A 20,520-nucleotide genomic window follows, 5' to 3' on the forward strand; every position below is an offset into this window, starting at 1 on the left:
AATAGAAATGTTACATTGTATATATGGTAATTTACATTGGTAATAACATATAAATTTTCTTTGAAGGTCTAGGGAAATCAAGGGGGTGAAGAAACCATATGCACGCATCCATTAATTTGTGTGTGTGTGTTCTTAATGTTGTTTTGGGAATATAACTCCAATTAATTTCTTATTATCTATGTGTTTTCTTGTGTTCAACACATAGTTGGAGATAAGACCGAATAAAATACTTACTAGGAAAATCTCTTACAGTGTTTCTGTATTGTTTTGCATCTGTGACTTTCCTCATGGAGAATCAATGCATCCAAATATATTGCTTGGAAATTATACTATAGTTAGTTCATTAATCTAAATCCTACAATGAACATGGGTTGTTGTTTTCTCTCTTAGGTAGAAATAACTGATATTGAAAATGAAGAAAATAGGTACTCTCTCTTCCTGGAACTTTTAGACTCTAGTGAAACTCATGCAGAATTTCAACATTTAGTCATGCTTCTGCAAGCTTGGCCACCTGTGAAGAGCATGAATGTGTAAGTACTTGTTCACATGAGTTAAAAATGTCTTTTAAAATGGTTGTCCCTACTTCTGAATTTGCCATTACCTTCATTTTTGCTAAGAGTACATTCTGCATGGATTCATGCACTCAGTCCTTTAAACAGAAAAAATAGCTGTCTTATGTCCATCTTTGTGACATGCATAAATTGCAGAACTATGGAGTTTCTCTTTTTTTTAAAAAAAAAAAGATTTGGTTTTTTTCAAATTTTACAAACCAGTGATGTAAGAAAGCCTTAGCTACTTTTTTGCTACTATGTGTATCTGCTTGTTTTAGAGTTACTGCTCAATTCACATTCAACTATAGTAATGGTTGTTTCTTGTACACAGAACCCATGAATGTCTTACTCAGATTGACTTCAGCTTCATAAAATATTGCTTTGGGCCTGTTATTGCCTATTAAAGGCAAATTCAGATTCTATAATTATAGGTGAGCAGGACAAATGGGCTAGATAGGGGAGATAAAGTAGTTCTTCTTTGAAAGCTTGTCAATAAAGCTTGGCAACCCGGAGAGACCATATGATGCCTGTCTTGAAACAGCTGCACTGGCTGCCGATATGTTTCCGGGCAAAATACAAAGTGCTGGTCATTACCTTTAAAGCCCTGAACGGCTTAGGTCCAGGTTACCTCAGAGAGCGCCTTCTTCGGTCTGATCCCCACCGCACGCTAAGGTCATCTGAGGAGGCCTTCTCTGTAGCCACTCCTGGACTGTGGAATGCGCTCCCTGCAGACCTCCGCAATTTGAATTCTTTATTGGCATTTAGGAGAGCCCTAAAGACCTGCCTGTTCGGCCTGGCCTTCCAGTGCGCTTAAATTGTTTTAAAGGGTCTTTGATGTTTGTGAACCGCCCTGAGCTATTTTGTAAGGGCGGTCTAAAAATCGAACGAACAAACAAACAAATAAATAAATGGAGAGAATAAGGCACGCTGCCATGTTGCATAGCCCGCACTGTCCCATCAGCGCAGAACGCTACAGCCTTCCTAAGAATCCGTTAGACGTTTCTGGTTCAAGGGGGGAAACTGCTCGTTGTCCCCCGCACAGATATGTGACAACCCAATTCTCATCCTTTCTCAGGTTGCAGGCTTAAGACATACAGTGCAGTCCTATGCATGTTTATTCAGAAGTCTCATATATTTTCATGGGGGTAAGATGGCAGTGGTAAACCCCTCCAGTATTCTGCCAAGGAAAACCACAGGGCTCTGTGGTTGCCAAGAGTTGACACCAACTCGACGGCATGACTTTACCACAACTTTTAAGTCCCACAACTTTGAGTTATGGAAGAGTTAGTAAGTGTGTATAGATTGCAGCCCTGGTTTGAAAGGATGGAAATTCATATGAAGATATGAAGCTGCCATATCCCGCAGGTCACTGATCTGTCTAATTGTGTTATGGCTCTCCCACATCTGAGGGTAAGGTTTTCCTAATGTCAGAGTCTAAGGTCCTTTTAAATAGAGCTGTTTGGGACTGAACTGGGGATCTTCTGTAGGCAACACATTTGCTGTTCCACAGAGCTATGGCCTCTTCCCTAGATATTTGCAAGTATGGGGGGGAAACTGGAGAAATTCAGGAACAAAAGCCAGAGTTATTTTCTCTTTTTAGAAAATTATTAATATTCTTTCCTGAGGCCAGAGATGACTCTCTCGTTTTTTCCATATCTGGTCTTGGAGGGGTTGGAGGGGGAAAACCTGGTGGCAGGGGGTGGGGAGGAGAGCAGGTGGGTATTGAACTTTTCAGGGTTTTTTCCTGGGCCTTCACATCTCTATCCTTCCCTTGCTTTCTTATATTTAGTATAGTGGACCAATACACTTACTATTTCTTTCTTTTTTACAACTTTTATCCCACCTTCCTATTAAAAATATTCAAGGCAGAAAACATACATATTAAGATTTAAAACAGTGGCTGGCATCCTAACAAAGATCTAGTGCTCTACAAGATGTACTGGTACTACAGACATAGTCAATTAAAAGTATACTCAATTAAAGGGGAAAAAAGTTGGGTTTACAGGAGACTTATGAATGTCACTACTGCAACTGAGCTTCAAAAAGCAAGGAGATTTGATAGCCCATGATGTTCATGCCATGAGGGCATGAGTCTGATAATGCTCTGGCTTACAAAATCATAACCATAGTAACACAATTTGGCTAGGTCCTCACTACTCCAATCCACTGTGTAGGCTGATGGCAATAGAAAAATCTCTGGATTCATGTGACAGCAAAATAATGTAGTAACATGTGCCTCTGAGTATACGGTGAGTATACACAATCTATGCAGGTAGTGGACTGGAGCATGAAGGATCTAGCCAAATTGTATTCCCATGGTTATGATTTTGTAAGCCAGTACAACAGGCATCCCCAAACTGCGGCCCTCCAGATGTTGCTGAACTACGACTCCCAGCATCCCTAGACACAATTTTTTGTGGCTGGGTATTATTTATTTATTTATTTATTTATTTATTTATTTATTTATTTTTGCATTTATATACCGCCTTTCGTTAAAAAGATAACCCCAAGGCGGTTTACAAAAGTTAAAAACATACAATAAAAAGACAATAAAAACAGAATGTTAAAAGTATAAAAACAGGCATAAAAACAATACAACAAATACAACAAATAAAAACACAGAGAAGCCGTAGTAGAAAACGATCATGTAAAAGCCTGGGTAAAAAGCCAAGTCTTTAAAAGCTTTCTAAAAGCCGTGATGGAGTCTGAGGAACGAATGGCCACTGCGAGAGCATTCCAGAGTCTGGGGGCAGCAACAGAGAAGGCTCTGTCCCGAGTGCACGACAGCCGGGCCTCCCTCATTGTCGGCACCCGGAGCAGGGCCCCCTCAGATGTCCTAGTCAAGCGGGCAGCAACCCTTGGGAGCAGGCGGTCCCTCAGATACCCCGGGCCCAAACCGTTTAGGGCTTTAAAGGTCAAAACCAGCACCTTGAGTTGGACCCGGAAATGAACCGGCAGCCAGTGCAGCTCTTTCAAAATGGGGGTGATATGTTCCCAACGGGCAGCTCCGGATAAAACCCTCGCTGCCGCGTTTTGCACTAGCTGCAGTTTCCGGATATTCTTCAAGGGCAGCCCCACGTAGAGCGCGTTACAGTAATCCAGCCGCGACTATGCTGGGAGTTGTAGTTCAGCAACATCTGGAGGGCCGCAGTTTGGGGATGCCTGCAGTACAATATCCCAGACTGGACATCAAGTCTCATGCCCCCATGATGTGAACATCATGGGACATTGACTCTCCACACTTTTTGGAGCTCAGTTGGCACTGCCACATCCATAATTATCCTGTAAACCAGAGATCTTTATGCTTTAATTGAATTTCCTTGCTTTTTAAAATGGAAGGTGTCACAGTGATGTAAAAATGAGAGAGGGACTGGGTTCAATAAAGAAACACACACACACACACACACACACACACATGTATACATATATATATATATATATAGAGAGAGAGAGAGAGAGAGAGAGAGAGAGAGAGAGAGCAGGTGATTCTGAGTGTAACAATGCCTCTTATAGCATGAATATTGTAACAGAAAGCTTTGAGAATCCACAGAAGATTGAGTGGGTGATCAGGTGAGTTAACATGATGGAATGCTGTTTACCTCTCGACCCATAATACACAGGCACTTCCCTGCCTGTGTAATCCCCAAGGGCCAGGCAGCCCTCAGAGACACATTGTTGGGAGAAACAGAAGGATTTTGGGGGAAGGAGTGGTCATTGAATTTCTGTTCTCTTCTACATACTAGCACTAGAGATGTACACAGAACGGCGGCAGGGGTCTCCCTTTAAGAGCAGGGGAAGGTGCACTTACCCCTCCTGCCACTTTCCCCCACCAGCGTCCGTGTTTCTTAATGCCCATTAGGCAGCAGCATACCTCCCTGTCACCCCGTTGCCCTCATCTTCCGGATATGACCGGAAGTCGCCAACACACCTGCGTGCGTGTATGACGTGCGCCCGCCTGTGACTTCCGGTCATATCCAGAAAACCAGGGCAACAGGGTAGCAGGGAGGTACGGTGCCACCCTGATGGGTATTAAGAAATACGGACGCCCGCAGGGGGGAAGCAGCGGGAGGGGTAAGTGCACCCTCCCTCACTCTTAAAGGGAGACCCCCTGACGCCATAAAGGGCCTCCGAACCAGTTCTATGCACATCCCTAACTAGCACCAGAGCAGCATTAGTCTGGAACCTTTTAGAAGCACTGCTGCTATACTGGAGCTTCTCCTGTACCGCTGCTTCGTTAGGATGTCTGCTGGTCTTTATGTACATGGGGACATAATAGGCATATCTCAACCAGCCATATCTATGACTTGAAAGGAGTAAAATTTGCTTTTTTAGTTGTCAATTTTCCAGGGCTGAACCCCTTATGTTACACTGTACACATGTGAACTATACCACATGTATAGTATAGTTTCATACTTCTGTGAGCCTTGTACAGTCCATCTGCTCACAATTCTTGTGTCTTTTAGAAAGAGAACAATCCTATAGTATAAACCACACATCATAGCTAACAAGTCAGGCAAGCTGTAAACTGTTGTGTTATCTTTGTAGATGCTACATAATTTGACTTTGGGTAGATACACCAGTAACTAGCCAACACAATATTGTTTACTAATGTCTGTGAAGTCCATGCTAAAGGGTAAAATCTTTGTGCCTCCCCAACCATTCCTTGCCTTACATACAGTGCTGAATCAAATTGAAATATATGCTCTTCACTTTTCTCATCACAATCCTAAATTGTTCTTTTTCAGCTGAGTTTGGTTCATCATACACAAAACATATGCATCTTACCCTTTACCACTGTATAAAAAGCAGATGTGTATGATTCACGTTTCATAATGCTGTTTATCAGTCATTACATCTAATCCAGCAATTTATGTGGTGTATACAGATTTTCCCATTCTGTTTTTAATATTTCCCCCCTAGCTTTTTGTTATCTTCTGTTTGCAAAGTTTACTTTTGGCAAGAAGGACAGAGGAAGAGTAGCTATTTGTTTTGGTTTTTTGTAGATTTTTTATTATGCCTTCAAATATTTCAATGGTCTCTGTGCATTATGTTGTCAGCAATTGGCCAGATTTCTCTGCTGCCTCTCATCAGTTGGACTGTGCCTTGAATAAGAAATCATAAATGATGAATCACTTAAGTTTTAGTCAATCCAATTATCAATTAAATTTGCATCAGTTTTCACATGAATAAAAGCATTTTAGGAAGGGGGAAACCATACTTCATTTGTTTTAGATGATGCATGCACATGTTAACAGCTGACACCATCCCCTCATGCACTAGGAGGGGTGCCTTATCTAAGATTATCCACAGATCTATCAGTATGAAAACACTGGCTGGGTAGCCTTGCCTAGAGTTTACTGTTTATCACATCTTCCATTTCTTGACCACGTGTTATCTTTGCTGGAGCAAATAACCACACCATCTAATCTTTTCAAATACATTTTTGAAAACCTATAGTGTGACTTTCAAGCCTCTACCACTCTGATACTGTTTGAACTCAGCCAATGACTGGACATAATCCAGCACTTCTCACAAAACAAAGGAAGGAAATGTACCATTAGCAGAATGTACAGAGAACAGCACTCAGAGGTGATAACTGATTAAAACAGTTTAACTAATTCTCTGGTAGGAATGAGAATGGATTCAGAGAATCTACTCTCAGAAGAAAACCTCAGAAACAACAAAACCCAGTGCCCCATGGGCTTCTTGTTTTGTGGGGGAGAGTGGTTGGCACCCTATGTGCACTACACCACACCCCGCTGTGGGCCACCCTGGTGCCCCCCAAGTGGAGTTATGGGGCTGCTGAAATTCCCCATTACTCCCTATGGTGAAAAAGCTTAAAGACATGCAAACTTAAGAAATTCTGTAAAAATCACCCTTCTCACCAATTTCTTTGAAATCTGGGTGGTAGCAAGAACCAATTGGGGCACTACCACCTGACCCACTCTTCTGCGCTTGAAACCCCTTTTCTACCTCAGATCTGCCCCCAAAACATGCCAACTTCAAAAATCTTTTTTAAAAATCACCACTTTGTCCAATTCCTTTGAAATCTGGGTGGTAGCTTCTAGGGGTGTGCAATTTAGGTTTTCGGTGATTCGGTTCGGGACCCGAACCAAATCACCCCCGATCTGTTCTGTGCCCGAATCTGGGCCACCCGAAGGCCACCCCAAAGACACTAAAACTTCAAAAATTCCCCAAAAATCAGCCCTTTGCCCAATTCCCCTGAAATTTGGGTGGTAGCCTCCAACCATTAGGCACTACCACCCCACCCCACTGTTTTGCCCCTGGGACCCAAAATTCGGGCTGACATCACTTCAGACCTTTTTGCATTCAAATCAATGGATGCAAAAAGGCGGGAAATTCAAAGAGATGTCATCCTGAATCACTCGAATTTTTCGGGCCCGAAATTCAGGTGATTCAGCTCGGCCCCGAAAAATATTGGGGGACATTGGGGTTGATTCGGTTCGGACCCGAATCACCCGAAATTGCTCGTTTCGGGCACAGATCGTTCTGTGCCCAAAATTTTTTGCACATCCCTAGTAGCTTCCTTACACAACTCTGTGAGGTATGTTAGGCTGAGAAATCAGTGACTGACCTAGAGTCACCCAGGGAGTTGCATGGCTGAATGGGGATTTGATCTTGGGTCTCCCCGGCCTTGTCCAGCACTCTAATCACTACACCATGCTGATTCTCTGCATCAGTGACATAGGAGGCTCAGATTTAGCTTCTGTTGAAAAAGAAAAGAGGTCTTTCTATTCTATTTTAAGATTAAAGTCTCCCTTCTGGCCCTGGAAGAAAGAAATGTTTCTCATGAACCACAGAAAATCACAGCAAACTCCAGAATTTCATTTGCTTTTCACAACTTTACAATATTAATGGTTGCAAGACAGGTGTTCTTCCAGTTTTGCAAAAATCTTGATTCTTTTTACTTTCTTATGTTGTCAAATTTTGAATCGGTTTATCTAACACATAAGCATCAAGCCTGCTCGTACAGTTGCAAATGTATTTGTTGTTGCCCAATCAATTTGTTTTTAATGCTTACAAGAAACCTTTTTGTCTGCATTTTAGAGTGAATTCAAGTAGTAATCCTTGGGTTAAATTGGGAACTATGATGCTTATGAAATGCCCACAGGAGCATAAGGAGAACACAGGGAGTGAGATTCTGAAAATCTGCCGCTCTTTATACGAGACAAAACACATGCTCTCTACAGAGGTGAGTCAACCCAACTGAGTCCTTGTAAGAGGGTGAGTTGGCTGGCTGCACAAAGAGGCTGATCAGTAGTACATAGTTAAAAGTATGAAGCCCAACATTTTCCAGTGTAAGAATTAGTGCATTCAGCTAATTTAAGTGGGAAGATTATTTATGCAGAATTTGGTATCTGTACGTCATCAGGAAGTATGACTATTTAACACAAACAAATTCTTCAAAATGTATCATAGATACTGGTATCATATGAATTGGGTCTTAGTTTTAAAATGTCACAGGCTTCGTCTTGTAGTGTTGTATGGACCAATTTACTTGGTTAATATCTCCCACTGTGATGCAGAATAGGCGTGGGCATCCACTTGCAAGTCGAGCCTATCCTGATGTATGTTGGTGATATTAAAACAGAGGGCTGCATTATAAAGGGATTTCGCTGTTCATAGGCCATGAGTAGTATTGTTGCTTGTTTACCAGATTAATGGTCTAAAATCTGCCACTGATCAGCTGTTCTCCCAAGTCTCGGGTGCCCAACCTAGGTCCCCACAGCTGTTATTGGCTTACCGTTTCCATCATCCTCAACTACAGTAGCCAAAAGAGTCCATCAACAGCTGGAAGAGCCTAAGTGGGGCACCTTTGTTGTAAGTGAAAGCTGACACTGGAAGAATAAGTGGACCATGGGTTGAGAAGTACTGAATGTGATCTAGTAAAATTAAAAGTATGAATCCTTCTCTAATCTTTTCTCTCTCTGCTTTATTTCTGGGGGTCAAAAATAATTTTAAAGAACTGTTTTCGTTTTCTGCTTTATCTCTGGGGGGTCAACATCAAGAAAAACAAGCCTTAGATACCATAGACGGGAAGAGTGAGCATTGTATATTTCTACCCATTTTCTGTCTGGAAAGCACGATTTATTACCATGAGCACAATGTTCGCAAAAATAAATGCTGATGGGCTGTTGCGCAGCCTGGGTGGAACAACAGCTTTATAGTGCCAGTAACATTTTATATCTACAAACCCATCAAAACCTTAAGTGAAGAAGCAGCATCATAAGAGGCTTGACAGAACTATAAAACCTCTTTCAAAAGAACCCCAGACAATATGTTTGTATCTGAAGACTAGGAGGAGAAAAAAGAAAAAGGATATACAGCTAACATGCACTAGTCAACATCTCAGGAGAAGTATACTGAGCACTAATTCAGAGATATATACAATACAATAGTGTTATACTGGGCTGGTGCAGTCACCATGCTGACTTCTTGTTAACTGCCGTTACCAAATCTGGGGTTGGTAGCAGCTTAAAACATAGTAGAGGTGTGAACAGAATTTACTCGGCAACTTAAACGGGTGTGTGTGCGTGTGTGTGTGTGTGTGTGTGTGTGTGTGTGTGTGTGTGTGTGTGTAAAAAGCCCCTTAGATGATTCCCTTTAAACTAGAGTCTAACTGTGGAGTGAAGTGGGTTCCAGATCCTAAGTTAAGTGATGGTTAGTCTTTTTTAACCAAATACCCATTGCAAAACAAGTCAGTATGTAGCACAGGCCTACACAGCTTAAGGTCTGGGGGGGCAGATCTGGCCCGCGGGGACTTTTTTTGCTGGCCCACAGCCCTGCAGCAACTGCATGAGCCATGAAGAGCTCTTGGCCTGCCCAGCTGATGAGCAGCAGCAGCTCAATGCATTTGGCTGTTTAAGACCAGATGTCCCCTGCCCAGGGCCAGGGCTGACTGACACCATTACTCTTTCCCCTCACCTCTCCCCCCTACCTGACACCAGACCTTTGCCCCCTCACTTTCATTCATATTTTAAATAATTAATTTTAATGCAATTGATGTACTGGAAATTGATCTCAGCTCCTGCACACCAGGTCAGGGTTGGTTCTGGCCCATAGGTGCTTTTGAGTCGTCTCTCTCTTCAGCAGGGATGCCCATTTTTAAAAGGTAGACATAAAATCCAAGGAAAATGCAATCTTCCTTGACCACCTTTCCAGTATAATGACCAGATCCCTCCCCCCTCCCACTTTGTTGGTCACTCCTTGCTTTGACTTGCACACATATAACATTCACTCTTGCCTTAATGATGAGAAATATTGGGATACCTACCACCAAGTTGCAAAACAGCCTATATAGGCAGTGGCTATGTTGTAGCAGTCAGGCTCATCCTGCTGATTTGGGGAAATGTTGTGCTTAATTGAGCATTGGGCTGGGTGTTGTCACTGGGCAATGTTGGGGCATGGTCACTAACTACGGCATCCACTGTGCTGAGAGTATTTCTTTTCTTTTGGAATCTAGTTGAATTCCTTTCCGATTTGCTAATTCTCTAAGATACACCTGCGTTCCATCCAATGGAGAAGCTAGACATAGATTAATAAGAGGCGTACCACATTGTGAATGCACTTGGAGCGATCTTTGAGTGATCTATTTAAAATGTAAAGTGTGCTGTTGAGTTGGTGTCGACTTCTGGCGACCACAGAGGCCCTGTGATTGTCTTTGGTAGAATCCAGGAGGGGTTTACCCTCCTGTGCCATCTCCCGCACAGTCTGAGATGATGCCTTTCAGCATCTTCCTATATTGCTGCTGCCTGATACAGGTGTTTCCCGTAGCCTGGGAAACATACCAACGAGGATTCGAACCGGCAACCTCTGGCTTGCTAGTCAAGTCATTTCCTAGATGAAGCTATATCAGCAAATCCAATGCCCGTATGTGCTGCAGCCACTGGCGGGCAGCTCTGTCACTGCTGCCTCTTCCTGCCCTCTCTACCTGCTAGGGAATGATATGCCCCGCAGCCAGCTGCTTGAGACTGGTTGTGCTGCTTCCATTTCAGACACTTGGCTGCAGTGGGCTTTCTTTCCCAGCTCACTTGCTACCATTGCTACCTCCTGCTGCTGAGAATGCCAGAGATGGAAGTGGCCCATCTCAAGGAATAAAGCACCCTGCCGCTGATTGTCTGAGACAATCTCCTTCCGTCTCCAGCATTTGGCTGTGCAGCATTTTCTTTCCCAGCAGCAGGAGGTGGCACTGATGGCAGCAATAACAGGAGGACCTGCAAGTGAGCACCCTGCAGTTGAATGCCTGAGATGGAAGCAATGCAGTGAAATGGAGCATTTCATTTCACAACAGGGGGAGGAGGAACAGGTGGCAGCAGTAGCAGAAAGGTCAGGCAGTGACTGCAGCATATACCAGCCTTTGATTGCTGATATGCCACAGTTGCACATACATTGAAAAGATGGCTCAAAGAGCATTCATGTACGTTTAAAAGAGCTGCCTCTTAAATGCATGTCTGTCTCTCTTAATGCACACAGGGAGAAAACCTACCCTCGCGAGGAGTACTTGGCTATTTGATTCTTCTCTGTATGCGGGTCACATAACCGGAATTTCCAAGTGACTTTATCTGAAGTGTAGTCAACATCCCTTTTGCTTAATTCCCCCGCCCCCCTTAGAGACTTAATGATTTCCGCCGGAGGTTTGTTTGTTTTTAGGAGGTTTGACTTTCACATTACACTTGGTGCAATATTTTCTTTAGTGTGAGCTCTGGGCCTCTGTGTGTACATCCCTGATGTCTGTCTACATGAGCTTTTCTCTTGTTTTTCAGTGTATAAAAGAGCTGTGTTTGCTGCTACTTAACCAGTCCCTTCTGCTGCCATCTCTGAAACTGCTTGTGGAAAGCAAAGATCAGGATCTTCATGCTGTGGCTCTAGAGCAGATAACAGCTGTTGCTAAGGTAAGAACAGTTGAATTAACCATCCTCCTTGTTTCAGGTAATAAATTAGCTCTTTTATCTTCATGTAGGAAGCCGGGCCTCTTGAGTGTGTTATCATTATTATGACTTTCTAAAGCTTTTGTGTCTGCAGAACCATGGGGCTAGGCGGTTCTTTTTATATCTTCAAGGTGATGAAAACTAGCAATCTTTTCCCCCTTCATTTCATGTTATCTGCCTAAGCAGCTATTTAGTAAAATAACAAAAGACCTTTGTGTCGGCCTTCATGCTTTGTTCTTGGGTTTGGTTTATGCATTGGCCATTAAGGTTGTATTAAACTGGAATTTATTGAACTTGGCAAGAACGGATGGCAGTTTGACTGTAGGTCTTCTATATGTACATGACAGGAGTATTCAATTAATTTGAATCTTATCAGTGATGTCCAAAATGAAAGTTCTGACAGTGCCAAAGTAGTGCTTCTAAGGAAGCAAGCGAGTTGAAGCACTGACTTGCTGCTTTGCTACCATTTTAAGTTTTAAAGGCAATGATGTTTTTTAGGGCTGTGCTAAACCTTTGCTGGTTGTCGGCATGTTACATTTTTGTGCTTTTAATTCCAGGCAGAAACTAGTAATTTTGGGCAAGCAGACATTTTCCCAAATAAGCAAATATTCGCCTTCCTTTCAGTCCTATTGGGTGCCATGTCTTCCTCAGCCACTCCTGCTTCCTTAGTCACATGTGATCCTACCCAATCAGAGATCATGCATTGAATGGGATGATGTCCGATCTGTTGTGTCATCCCTGTCCCTTTATCAAATATTTAAGATGGGAACTCTGGCTGAGACTATGCACCTGCTGCGGAATAGTCTTTTAGCATAGGAAAGACATAATTGACAGATCAGCTGCTATTGTACAACCAGGCCCATTTTAGCTCATTTGTGGCTTTTGTGTACCAGAGTGTAGGCTTTATAGTCTCCAAGTCACAGACTGACTGCAGACTTTTAAGAGCCACATTAGGTATGATGCTAGTCACATCATTAGCCCTGGTATGCTAGCCTTTTCTTGTGTAAATTGCACGTGCAAGACAGTCTGGATTGGGAATGTGGGTTGTTGGGGGGCTTTGACTCTGCCCCACACATACTCTGTGGTCCTGTCAAGAGTGGGGGCCAGGCCATGTTGTTAACACAAGGGCGGGGGAGCATTAATGGGAACCATTGGGAGTGTTTGTCTTATGTAAGTAGCATGCAGGGGTATACCTGATCCAGAGTGGCACTGCAGAGAGGGATAAACTCCCCATCCCCTCCACAGTCTTGATCCATATGGGGATCCCCTGCATGTGCTGTGTATGCACGAAAAAGCAAACACACCAGGGCTAATGAAGTGACAAATGTCATGTCTAGTTTGGCATTAACAATGAGGCATTACAGAGCTAAAGAGTTTGAGCCCTCGTGGACAGGTTGCGGTTCATTGCTGCGTCCTCATGTGCAAACAGGCCACTTGTGAAATCTCTGGACACCTGGACATTATTACACATTTGTTAGGAGCCACAGATGTTTGTCAAAGGATGTGGGGTATTGCTGGTTCTCCTGCCTTTTACGGGCACTGCTGTAGTATGCTCCTGAGGATTGTCTACTGCTTACCTTCTGCCATCCAGAAGTAAGAAGGTGGGAAAGGGATCCAGTGAATGTTACTTCCCTGCCTTTCCTAATCCTCAACAAAGAGGCCTTTCCACAACCAAGAGAACGGATGGTAGCCCAGCTGTTAGAGAGGGTGATCTAAATGCTGCTGGCCTCCTGCAGAGCCAGAAAGGAGGCATTTGTATGTGCTTGTTCGATCATTTGCATAAGTTGCAGCTATATTGCATGATATTTGAATTTAAATATTTATCACTGGATTGTGTTGTTTCCTAGCTGTAAGTTGGCTCGGCTTTGTTTTTGCATGTTGAGTGTTTTTTTGCCCAACCTATTTGCATTAAGCAGGAGACTCACAACAGGCATCTGGAAAGCAAAATCACAGCCTATTGATTCCCTGACACAGAGCTAACCCAGCTCACAAACACAGCTGTGTGGAGGGAAATGCAGTCCTCGCTTGCTGATCCAATGTATTATTTAGCCATTTGTTGTATGATGCTGACAGCTTTATGGATGTTTACATTCCAAAGGATGATGATGGGAAGTGCTGATACTAGGAGTTCTCCAGCTTTTGCCTGCAATAATTGGACCAGCTTCTTTTGCAGGCTTCTCTGAAATTGCGGAAACCTTGTGTTGTTGCCTAAACTTCTGCAACGTGCCAATTCCATGTCCACCACCCCACCCCCCGTAATCAGAACTAACGAATCCTCTTTCAACAAAGAATACATGTGTGAATAACTGAAATAATGTTAGTCTTGCTGGCTTCAGTGCTTTGTCTGTGGTAATAGGATATCATGGTTACTTATCTCAAGGGCAGCTTATCTCAAGGAGAAGCATATGAGTATTTATTTTTGATTTTACTTCCTAGGCAACATCAGCAGGCCAAGTTTTAGATCATATGGCTGTGGTTTCCAGATTGCATGTGCAACAATGCAAGCATATAATACTTGGTTAAGCTATATGGGTGTAGCTGCCCAAAAGGCTATGGAAAAATAGCCAATGTAGGTGGATGGTTTTGAATGGACCAGACACAAAGTTAGTTTCATCACCTTTACACAAAGTGTACACACCTGGTATGTGAACTTTCTATGTTGCTGATTAATGTTACTCCTTTTACTCATGGTGAAATATGCATGATGATATCATAAAGCATTCCAGGATATAGACACTTTAATTATAAATGTACTTTGCTGCAAAACTATGGTAGAATATATGTTCTCGGCCCATAATCTAAGCATCAATAATAATAATAATAATAATGATGATGATGATGATGATGATGATGAAGGCAACACAATAAAGGCTGTAAGGAGGAGTATGTCTTTACTCTGGCCAATGTATGGTTGTGTTCAGTTGTAATAGGTCCATTATTTGTTTGGCTCAAAACATGCTTGCTACTCAGGAGGGAGAACTGCTCTTTTTTTCAGGCGTGTGGGAGGTAGGTAGGTATGTCCACCAATCAGATGGCCCAAAGTTATTTAATAAAGTCGTAAACGTACATTGAATTAAGACTTTGAGACACTGGGTGGAGATGGAGTGAATTTCAAGGGCTGCTTGTGGGTCAGGCTTTGAACTGAGGAATTCGCTAGCTTAGATTACTTTCTGCAATCTTTCAAACATTTGCATGTTTCATTTTGGTCAAGTCAAAAAGGCCCCCAAGTATTCGGTCCATGGAGCAAAGCCTGTTAGCTCATATTGTACACCTGTGTGCATCTATGCTTTTAGGCTAAAATGGGGAGCAGGGGGATTCATCAGAACCAAATTTACAATCATGAATAACATATGGAGTCCCAAGGCATCTTTAAATACCTCAGATGGTCAAAGAAGAGGCATAGCCTTTTGAAAAATAACAAAGTTTATTTTTACAAAGCTGAGGCACAGTGTGAGAAACTGGTATTTGGCAATCTTGAGTAAAGGCAGCTCCCAGGGAGAGGGGAAAGGTGGAGGATCAGTAGCCTAGCAGTTTGTAGGGATGTGCATGGAACTGGTTCGGACTCGGAGGTCCTTTATGGGCCTCTGAACCAGTTCAAAAGGCATCCGGTTCCGCCAGTTCGATGGCGGGGGGGTGCGTCGTATACGTCCAATTGTGTCTGGTAAACGGGGGCAACAGGGTGGCAGGGAGGTATGCTGCCATCCCGATGGACTTTAGAAAAAAGGAGCGCTTGCAGGGAAAGAGTGGAGGGAGGGGTAAGTGCACCCTCCCCTGCTCTTAAAGCAGCACCCCTCCTGCCATCGAACCACCCTCGCCTGGTTCCGTGCACATCCCTAGCAGTAGTGGGAAAGAAAGAGTAAGGACCAGCTTTTATACCTCCTGTTGTTTAGTCTATCTGGTGAGTGAAGCCAAGGGAGTGGATCTTATTGGGGTAATCCAAGAGACCTCTCTACAAATATTCTATCAAAGCAGTAAACGAGAATCTGTAGCCATGTCATTCACCGTGGACCAAGGGCCACCATGCAGCACTCAAGGTCTAAGTCTTATCAGTGGCCTATGCATATACGTCCTAGACGCATTGAGGAGCACAGTTCAGAGGCTCAACTCTGTAAGTTTGGGTGAGGGATTGAGGAGTTCTTGAACACTAGGGAGGTTAACTCAGTGTAGCATTAATCATGTGAGCACACTTGAAGGAAAGCTTGGATAAAGTGTAGTGACAGTTTTTCCAACCAGGCAAGCGTGGCTCGTGAACACGCTTCTGGGGGGGGGGCAGAGGGCGGCTTCTTTAAGGTAAACGGAGCTGGTGCTCCATGCCGCCCAGCAGCCCCCGCGGCGGGGAATCGCCTCCCCCACTCACCTGGCTCCCGCGTAGGTGAGCCCCCGCCAGCAGCCAGGTGAGTGGCGAAGGCGATTCCCCGCCACGGGGGCTGCTGGGTGGCACGGAGCACCGGCTCCATTTACCTTAAATAAGCCGCCCCCCAAGGCATGTTCACGAGCCGCGCCTGCGACCAGGTGGTATTTAGGGCCTGCTACAATCTCACATCTGAAGATCACACATTTACTGCTTCTGGAAGCAGAGTCTATAGGCTTTTCCTTCTGTGGTCCCCCAGCAAAAATGGCAAAGATGGGAAAGTTCAAGAACGGAGAAGACTGAAATCTTTATTGTAAGGTCAGGGAGGAATGTGTGAGTGGGGAGGTTGCTATTCAGATGGATCGCCGAGACCAAAGGGCACCAGTACACGAAATCTAATCAACTGTCTTAGAACTTGATTTGACTGCATTTTAGAATGGGCACAAGGGCTAAGGCACGGGCATATGGAATAGCCAGTGCCAAGACACAAGTACAAGCGGATGATGGTTCTGGAAGAAATGCACACAGCTTAATGGGGCTTGTGATACAGATAGGCAGAATCCTGCCCTGGGGCCAGACACGGACCACACCTCTTTGCAGATGAGGGTGACATGCATGGTGGGCAAAAGAATACTCTTTATCCTATTCAATCTTAGGAAGGTGTGCTCTAAGGAATGAGCAAACTAAGGGGAATGACCTGGAAGATCCATCCAGGTGCAAGATAATAATTTCTTTAGAAATTAGCAGCCTGATCCCGCCAACACACGGGAAGTGAAGGTTGACTGAATCATGCCTTAACTTTCCATTAAAGATGTTATCACTCTTGGCCATGCATCTTTTCCTGCCTCCTATGTCATGCCTGCACCAAAGGTCTGCAAGGAAAATTTAAAAAAATTTAAATCTCTCTTTCATTTGAGGCAGCATCAAAATCATTACTGGCAATTGACCAGCTTACAAGTATTTTTATATTCATTGCCAGAGTATTGAAAGTTACATTTGACACAACTGACTTATTTTCCAATCACTTTTATAAATATAAAATAATAAAGGAGGATATTTGGAAAATGAATATTATAAAATGAAAATGAAAATTATGTATTATGCCTGTGATGAGCAGGAATGACAATTACATAATCCTCCAATTTTTCTCTCCATGTTACTGTATTTTATGGACTATAAGACTCACTTTTTTCCTCGAAAAATATCCGCCAAAATTCAGGAGCGTCTTATATGTTTTAACAGTTCAATATGTTAAAACTCTGAAAAACAGGATTAAAATTAAGGTGCGTCTTATAGTCCGTAGCGTCTTATAGTCCGTAAAATACGGTAATTATGCTTCCCGAGCAATGTCCTTTACCCCATATATTTCTTTTGGAAAGCAAGTATGGCTTTTCTTTTGTTGCTAAGTGTTGCCTTTTCATTTCAGAAACACTTATCTCTTATTGTGTGAGTCTTCAAGGATAAATAAGTAGGTGGCAATTATCGCCCTGGATGGTTTACTGAGGGCTTTGGCTGTTCTGCTCTCAATCCCCTTCCAAACCTTTCCATGTTTCACCTGCATACTTTGCTTTGTTTTGCTTGCTCGCTTTTTTCTTTGCAAGGCACATGTCAGCACACAAAATTTTCAGAGAAAGCATGAAAGGTTTGGAAGAGGGTTGAGCGCAGGACAGCTTTGTGCCGCCTTGCAGTGGCCTTTTGAGTTAGCCATTGCTCAGGTCTTCTCTAGAATGCAGTCTCAAACAGCTTCTCGCTGAGTCAGCCACTTGGTTGACCTTGCTGTGCCTTTTTATAACTGAGCCGGCATGTGCTGAATCCAGGAATAACACTCAGCATTCCCAACGAAACATTTATCAGTGCAGGTCCTGTTCTTTCTTTCTCCCTGCCTCCCACCAAGTGAATAGCCTCTGATGCTATGTTTTCTTTTTTAGCATTGCTGATTTAAAGGGATCCCTAAGCAAGTTCCAGGATAATCCTTTGACTTGGTCCCAGAAAAGTTACACTGGTCATTCTTCTACTACACTTTTGGGCGCTGCAAGGGCTTTAGTATGGCTCATGGTATAGAGAAGTAAGCAGTGTTCCCTGCAACATGGAATCCCAGATGTTATTGACTACAACTCCCAGCATCCCCAGCCAAAGACCATTGCAGCTGAGCATGATGGGAGTTGTAGTCAACAACGTCGGGGGTTATCTGGGAACACTGAAAGTAACTATAGAGAATTACTTTAGAAGTATTTTCAGGAATGGCAAATATTAAGCTGAAATCAGTCCCAGGATTCTGCTGACCATGAATTTGCCTTCCCTTTTAGAGAGCAGGAAGCACAACACTACCAGTATCTCTGCTATTCACAATGTATGGCAGGATAGGGAACACTGCTAGATGCAAAGGAAGGCCTATCTGCTTCCTGTAGATAAACCTCCCTTTGCTAAGCAGCTTCTGCCCTGGTTTGCATTTGAATGGGAGGCCACATGTGTGAGCACTGTAAGATCTTCCCTTTAGGGGATGGGGCCGCTCTGGAAAGAGCACTGTGACATGCAGACGGTTCCAAGTTCCTCCACAGCATCTCAGAGGTAGGGCTGGGAGAAACTCCTGTCTGTAACCTTGGAGAAGCCACTGCTTGTCTCTGTAGAAGACAATACGGCGCTAGATGGACCAATGGTTTGACCAATGGATGAAGAAAAACGAGACGCACCAAATACAGATGAAAATGAAGAGACAAAAGTCCTAGGTTTATTTGAGCCCAACGCATGTCAGCCAAAATCTTCTTCAGGGGCAAAATCTTATCCAATATTTATCCAATAGAGTAGCCAAAGCTAATGAAGCACATTACACATGGCAGGAAGTTGTCAGCAAATGTGTTTCATTAGCTTTGGCGACTCTAAGAGATTGTTTCCGTTTTTTTGAAGAAATGTTTTTGTAACACATTAGATAAGATTTTGCCCCTGAAGAAGGCTTCGGACGACACATGTTGGGCTTAAATAAACCTGTTTACAGCACCGTGAGACTTTTGTCTCTTCATTTTCATCTTAAAGCAGCTTCCTATGCTCCTAATGTAACCTGGGCATACTTCACAGATCAGTCCAAACTCAAATCTGCCATTGCTTCAGGCTGTGTTAGTTGCTGGAAGCTATTATAGTAATCTATATGCATACTATGTAGTCTGCAAACAATGAATTAAGCTTTCTCTGCTACTCCATCCTAGTTATCACTTAGCAATGTCAGCCTGATAAATTCCTCTGCAACAGCCACAGCCTGGTTGTGGGAGCTTAACTGCTGGGTATGTAAAACATCTGCATGCTTTAGGTTTGAGTAACCAGGGAAATGCTTGACTAACAAGCAGAAGGTTGCTGGTTCGAATCCCCGCTGGTACTATATCAGGCAGCAGCAATATAGAAATAAAGAGCCAGCGTGGTGTTGTGGTTAGAGTGCTGGACTAGGACCAGGGAGACCTGAGTTCAAATCCCCATTCTGCCATGATACTTGCTGGGTGACTCTGGGCCAGTCACTTCTCTCTCAACCTAACCTACTTCACAAGGTTGTTGTAAGAAGAAACATAAGTATGTAGTACACCGCTCTGGGCTCCTTGGAGGAAGAGCAGGATATAAATGTAAAAATAATCTATATTATTAATTCTCCAAGACTGGCCATGTGTGGGGACGTGGTAGAAAGGAGGCGATTGGCTGACAAAGTTTCCAAGCAGAAGTACCTGACTGGGCAGTGGGGGTTCCATGTGCAGATAGGGAGAAGGAGCCTGTGAGAGCAGAAGCACCATGGTAATTGGGCAGTGGGGATTTTATATGCAGATAGGGAGGAGGAGCTTGTTGCACTGTGGTGATTGGGCAGTGGGGATTCCCTATGCAGATAAGGAGGAGGAGCCTGTGATGGTTAAGGTCAGTTGAAACGCAACTGTTACTGGTCAGAAGATGTCTTGATTGTACAGGAGAGGAATCTATATATATAAAAGGATAGCAGGCAGGGCCATGAGGGAGGAAAAGACGGGCCATGAGGGAGGAAAGAGCCCCTTCAGGAGAAGGAGGCTGCCTTAGATGAGGAAACAAGATGAACAAAATCTGTTAACTCAGGGAGGGAGGATGAGAGAGAAAAAACATGAAGGGAAGGGGAAGAAAGAGTGGGGAAGAGCGAGTGGAGGAGAGAGTAAGAGAGGGAAAGAAGGGAGGGGGAAGAGAGACAGAAGGAAGGGCAGGGGACGAGCTTGAGCCAGTCAGCAGCCTGAGGGGAAGGAGCAGCCATGGCAGCACTAGCAGGAAGGAAGGGCCCAGTCACCCACTGCTGCTGTTTGGGGCTACTGAGGCCATTGTAAGAGGGAGGCAGGCAGGCAAGGGTTGGGCCCGGGCCTATCAGCGGCCTGAGGGGAACGAGCGGCCATGGTGGTGGCAGCAGCAGCAAGGAATGGTCAACCACTGATGCTGCTCTTAGGGGAGGAGCAGGAGCGGGGCTTGGGTGAGGGTGGGGAAGTCTCTGGGGATAGGGGGCTGCAGTTTGGCCAACAGGCAGCAGCAATGCTGCAGCCACGACCAAGAAGGGTGAGGAGGATGGAAGCAACGGGATGGAGGAGGAGCAGGAGTGCAGCTCAATTGAGGGTGGGGAGATCTCTGAGGTGAGGGGAGCAATCAAGTACTAATGCGCAGATGCTCTAGAACATGCAAGAGT

The 20,520-nt window shown here is 44.0% G+C and overlaps 1 protein-coding gene across 4 annotated transcripts in view; it reads left to right on the plus strand.

The window, feature by feature from the left end:
• The window catches only part of NBAS (NBAS subunit of NRZ tethering complex), a 304,433-nt gene that overhangs the window by 273,904 nt on the left and 10,009 nt on the right, over positions 1 to 20,520 (plus strand). For 3 of the 4 annotated variants that reach the window (XM_053285448.1, XM_053285449.1, XM_053285450.1), the window contains 3 exons: positions 391 to 530; positions 7,620 to 7,764; positions 11,336 to 11,464. In XM_053285448.1, the coding sequence (XP_053141423.1) occupies positions 391 to 530; positions 7,620 to 7,764; positions 11,336 to 11,464 (414 nt within the window). The remainder of the gene's footprint in view (positions 1 to 390; positions 531 to 7,619; positions 7,765 to 11,335; positions 11,465 to 20,520) is intronic. The other variant, XR_008313691.1, reaches the window with a different exon arrangement.

Source organism: Hemicordylus capensis, chromosome 1 (assembly GCF_027244095.1).
Source record: "Hemicordylus capensis ecotype Gifberg chromosome 1, rHemCap1.1.pri, whole genome shotgun sequence".
NCBI lineage: Eukaryota > Metazoa > Chordata > Lepidosauria > Squamata > Cordylidae > Hemicordylus > Hemicordylus capensis.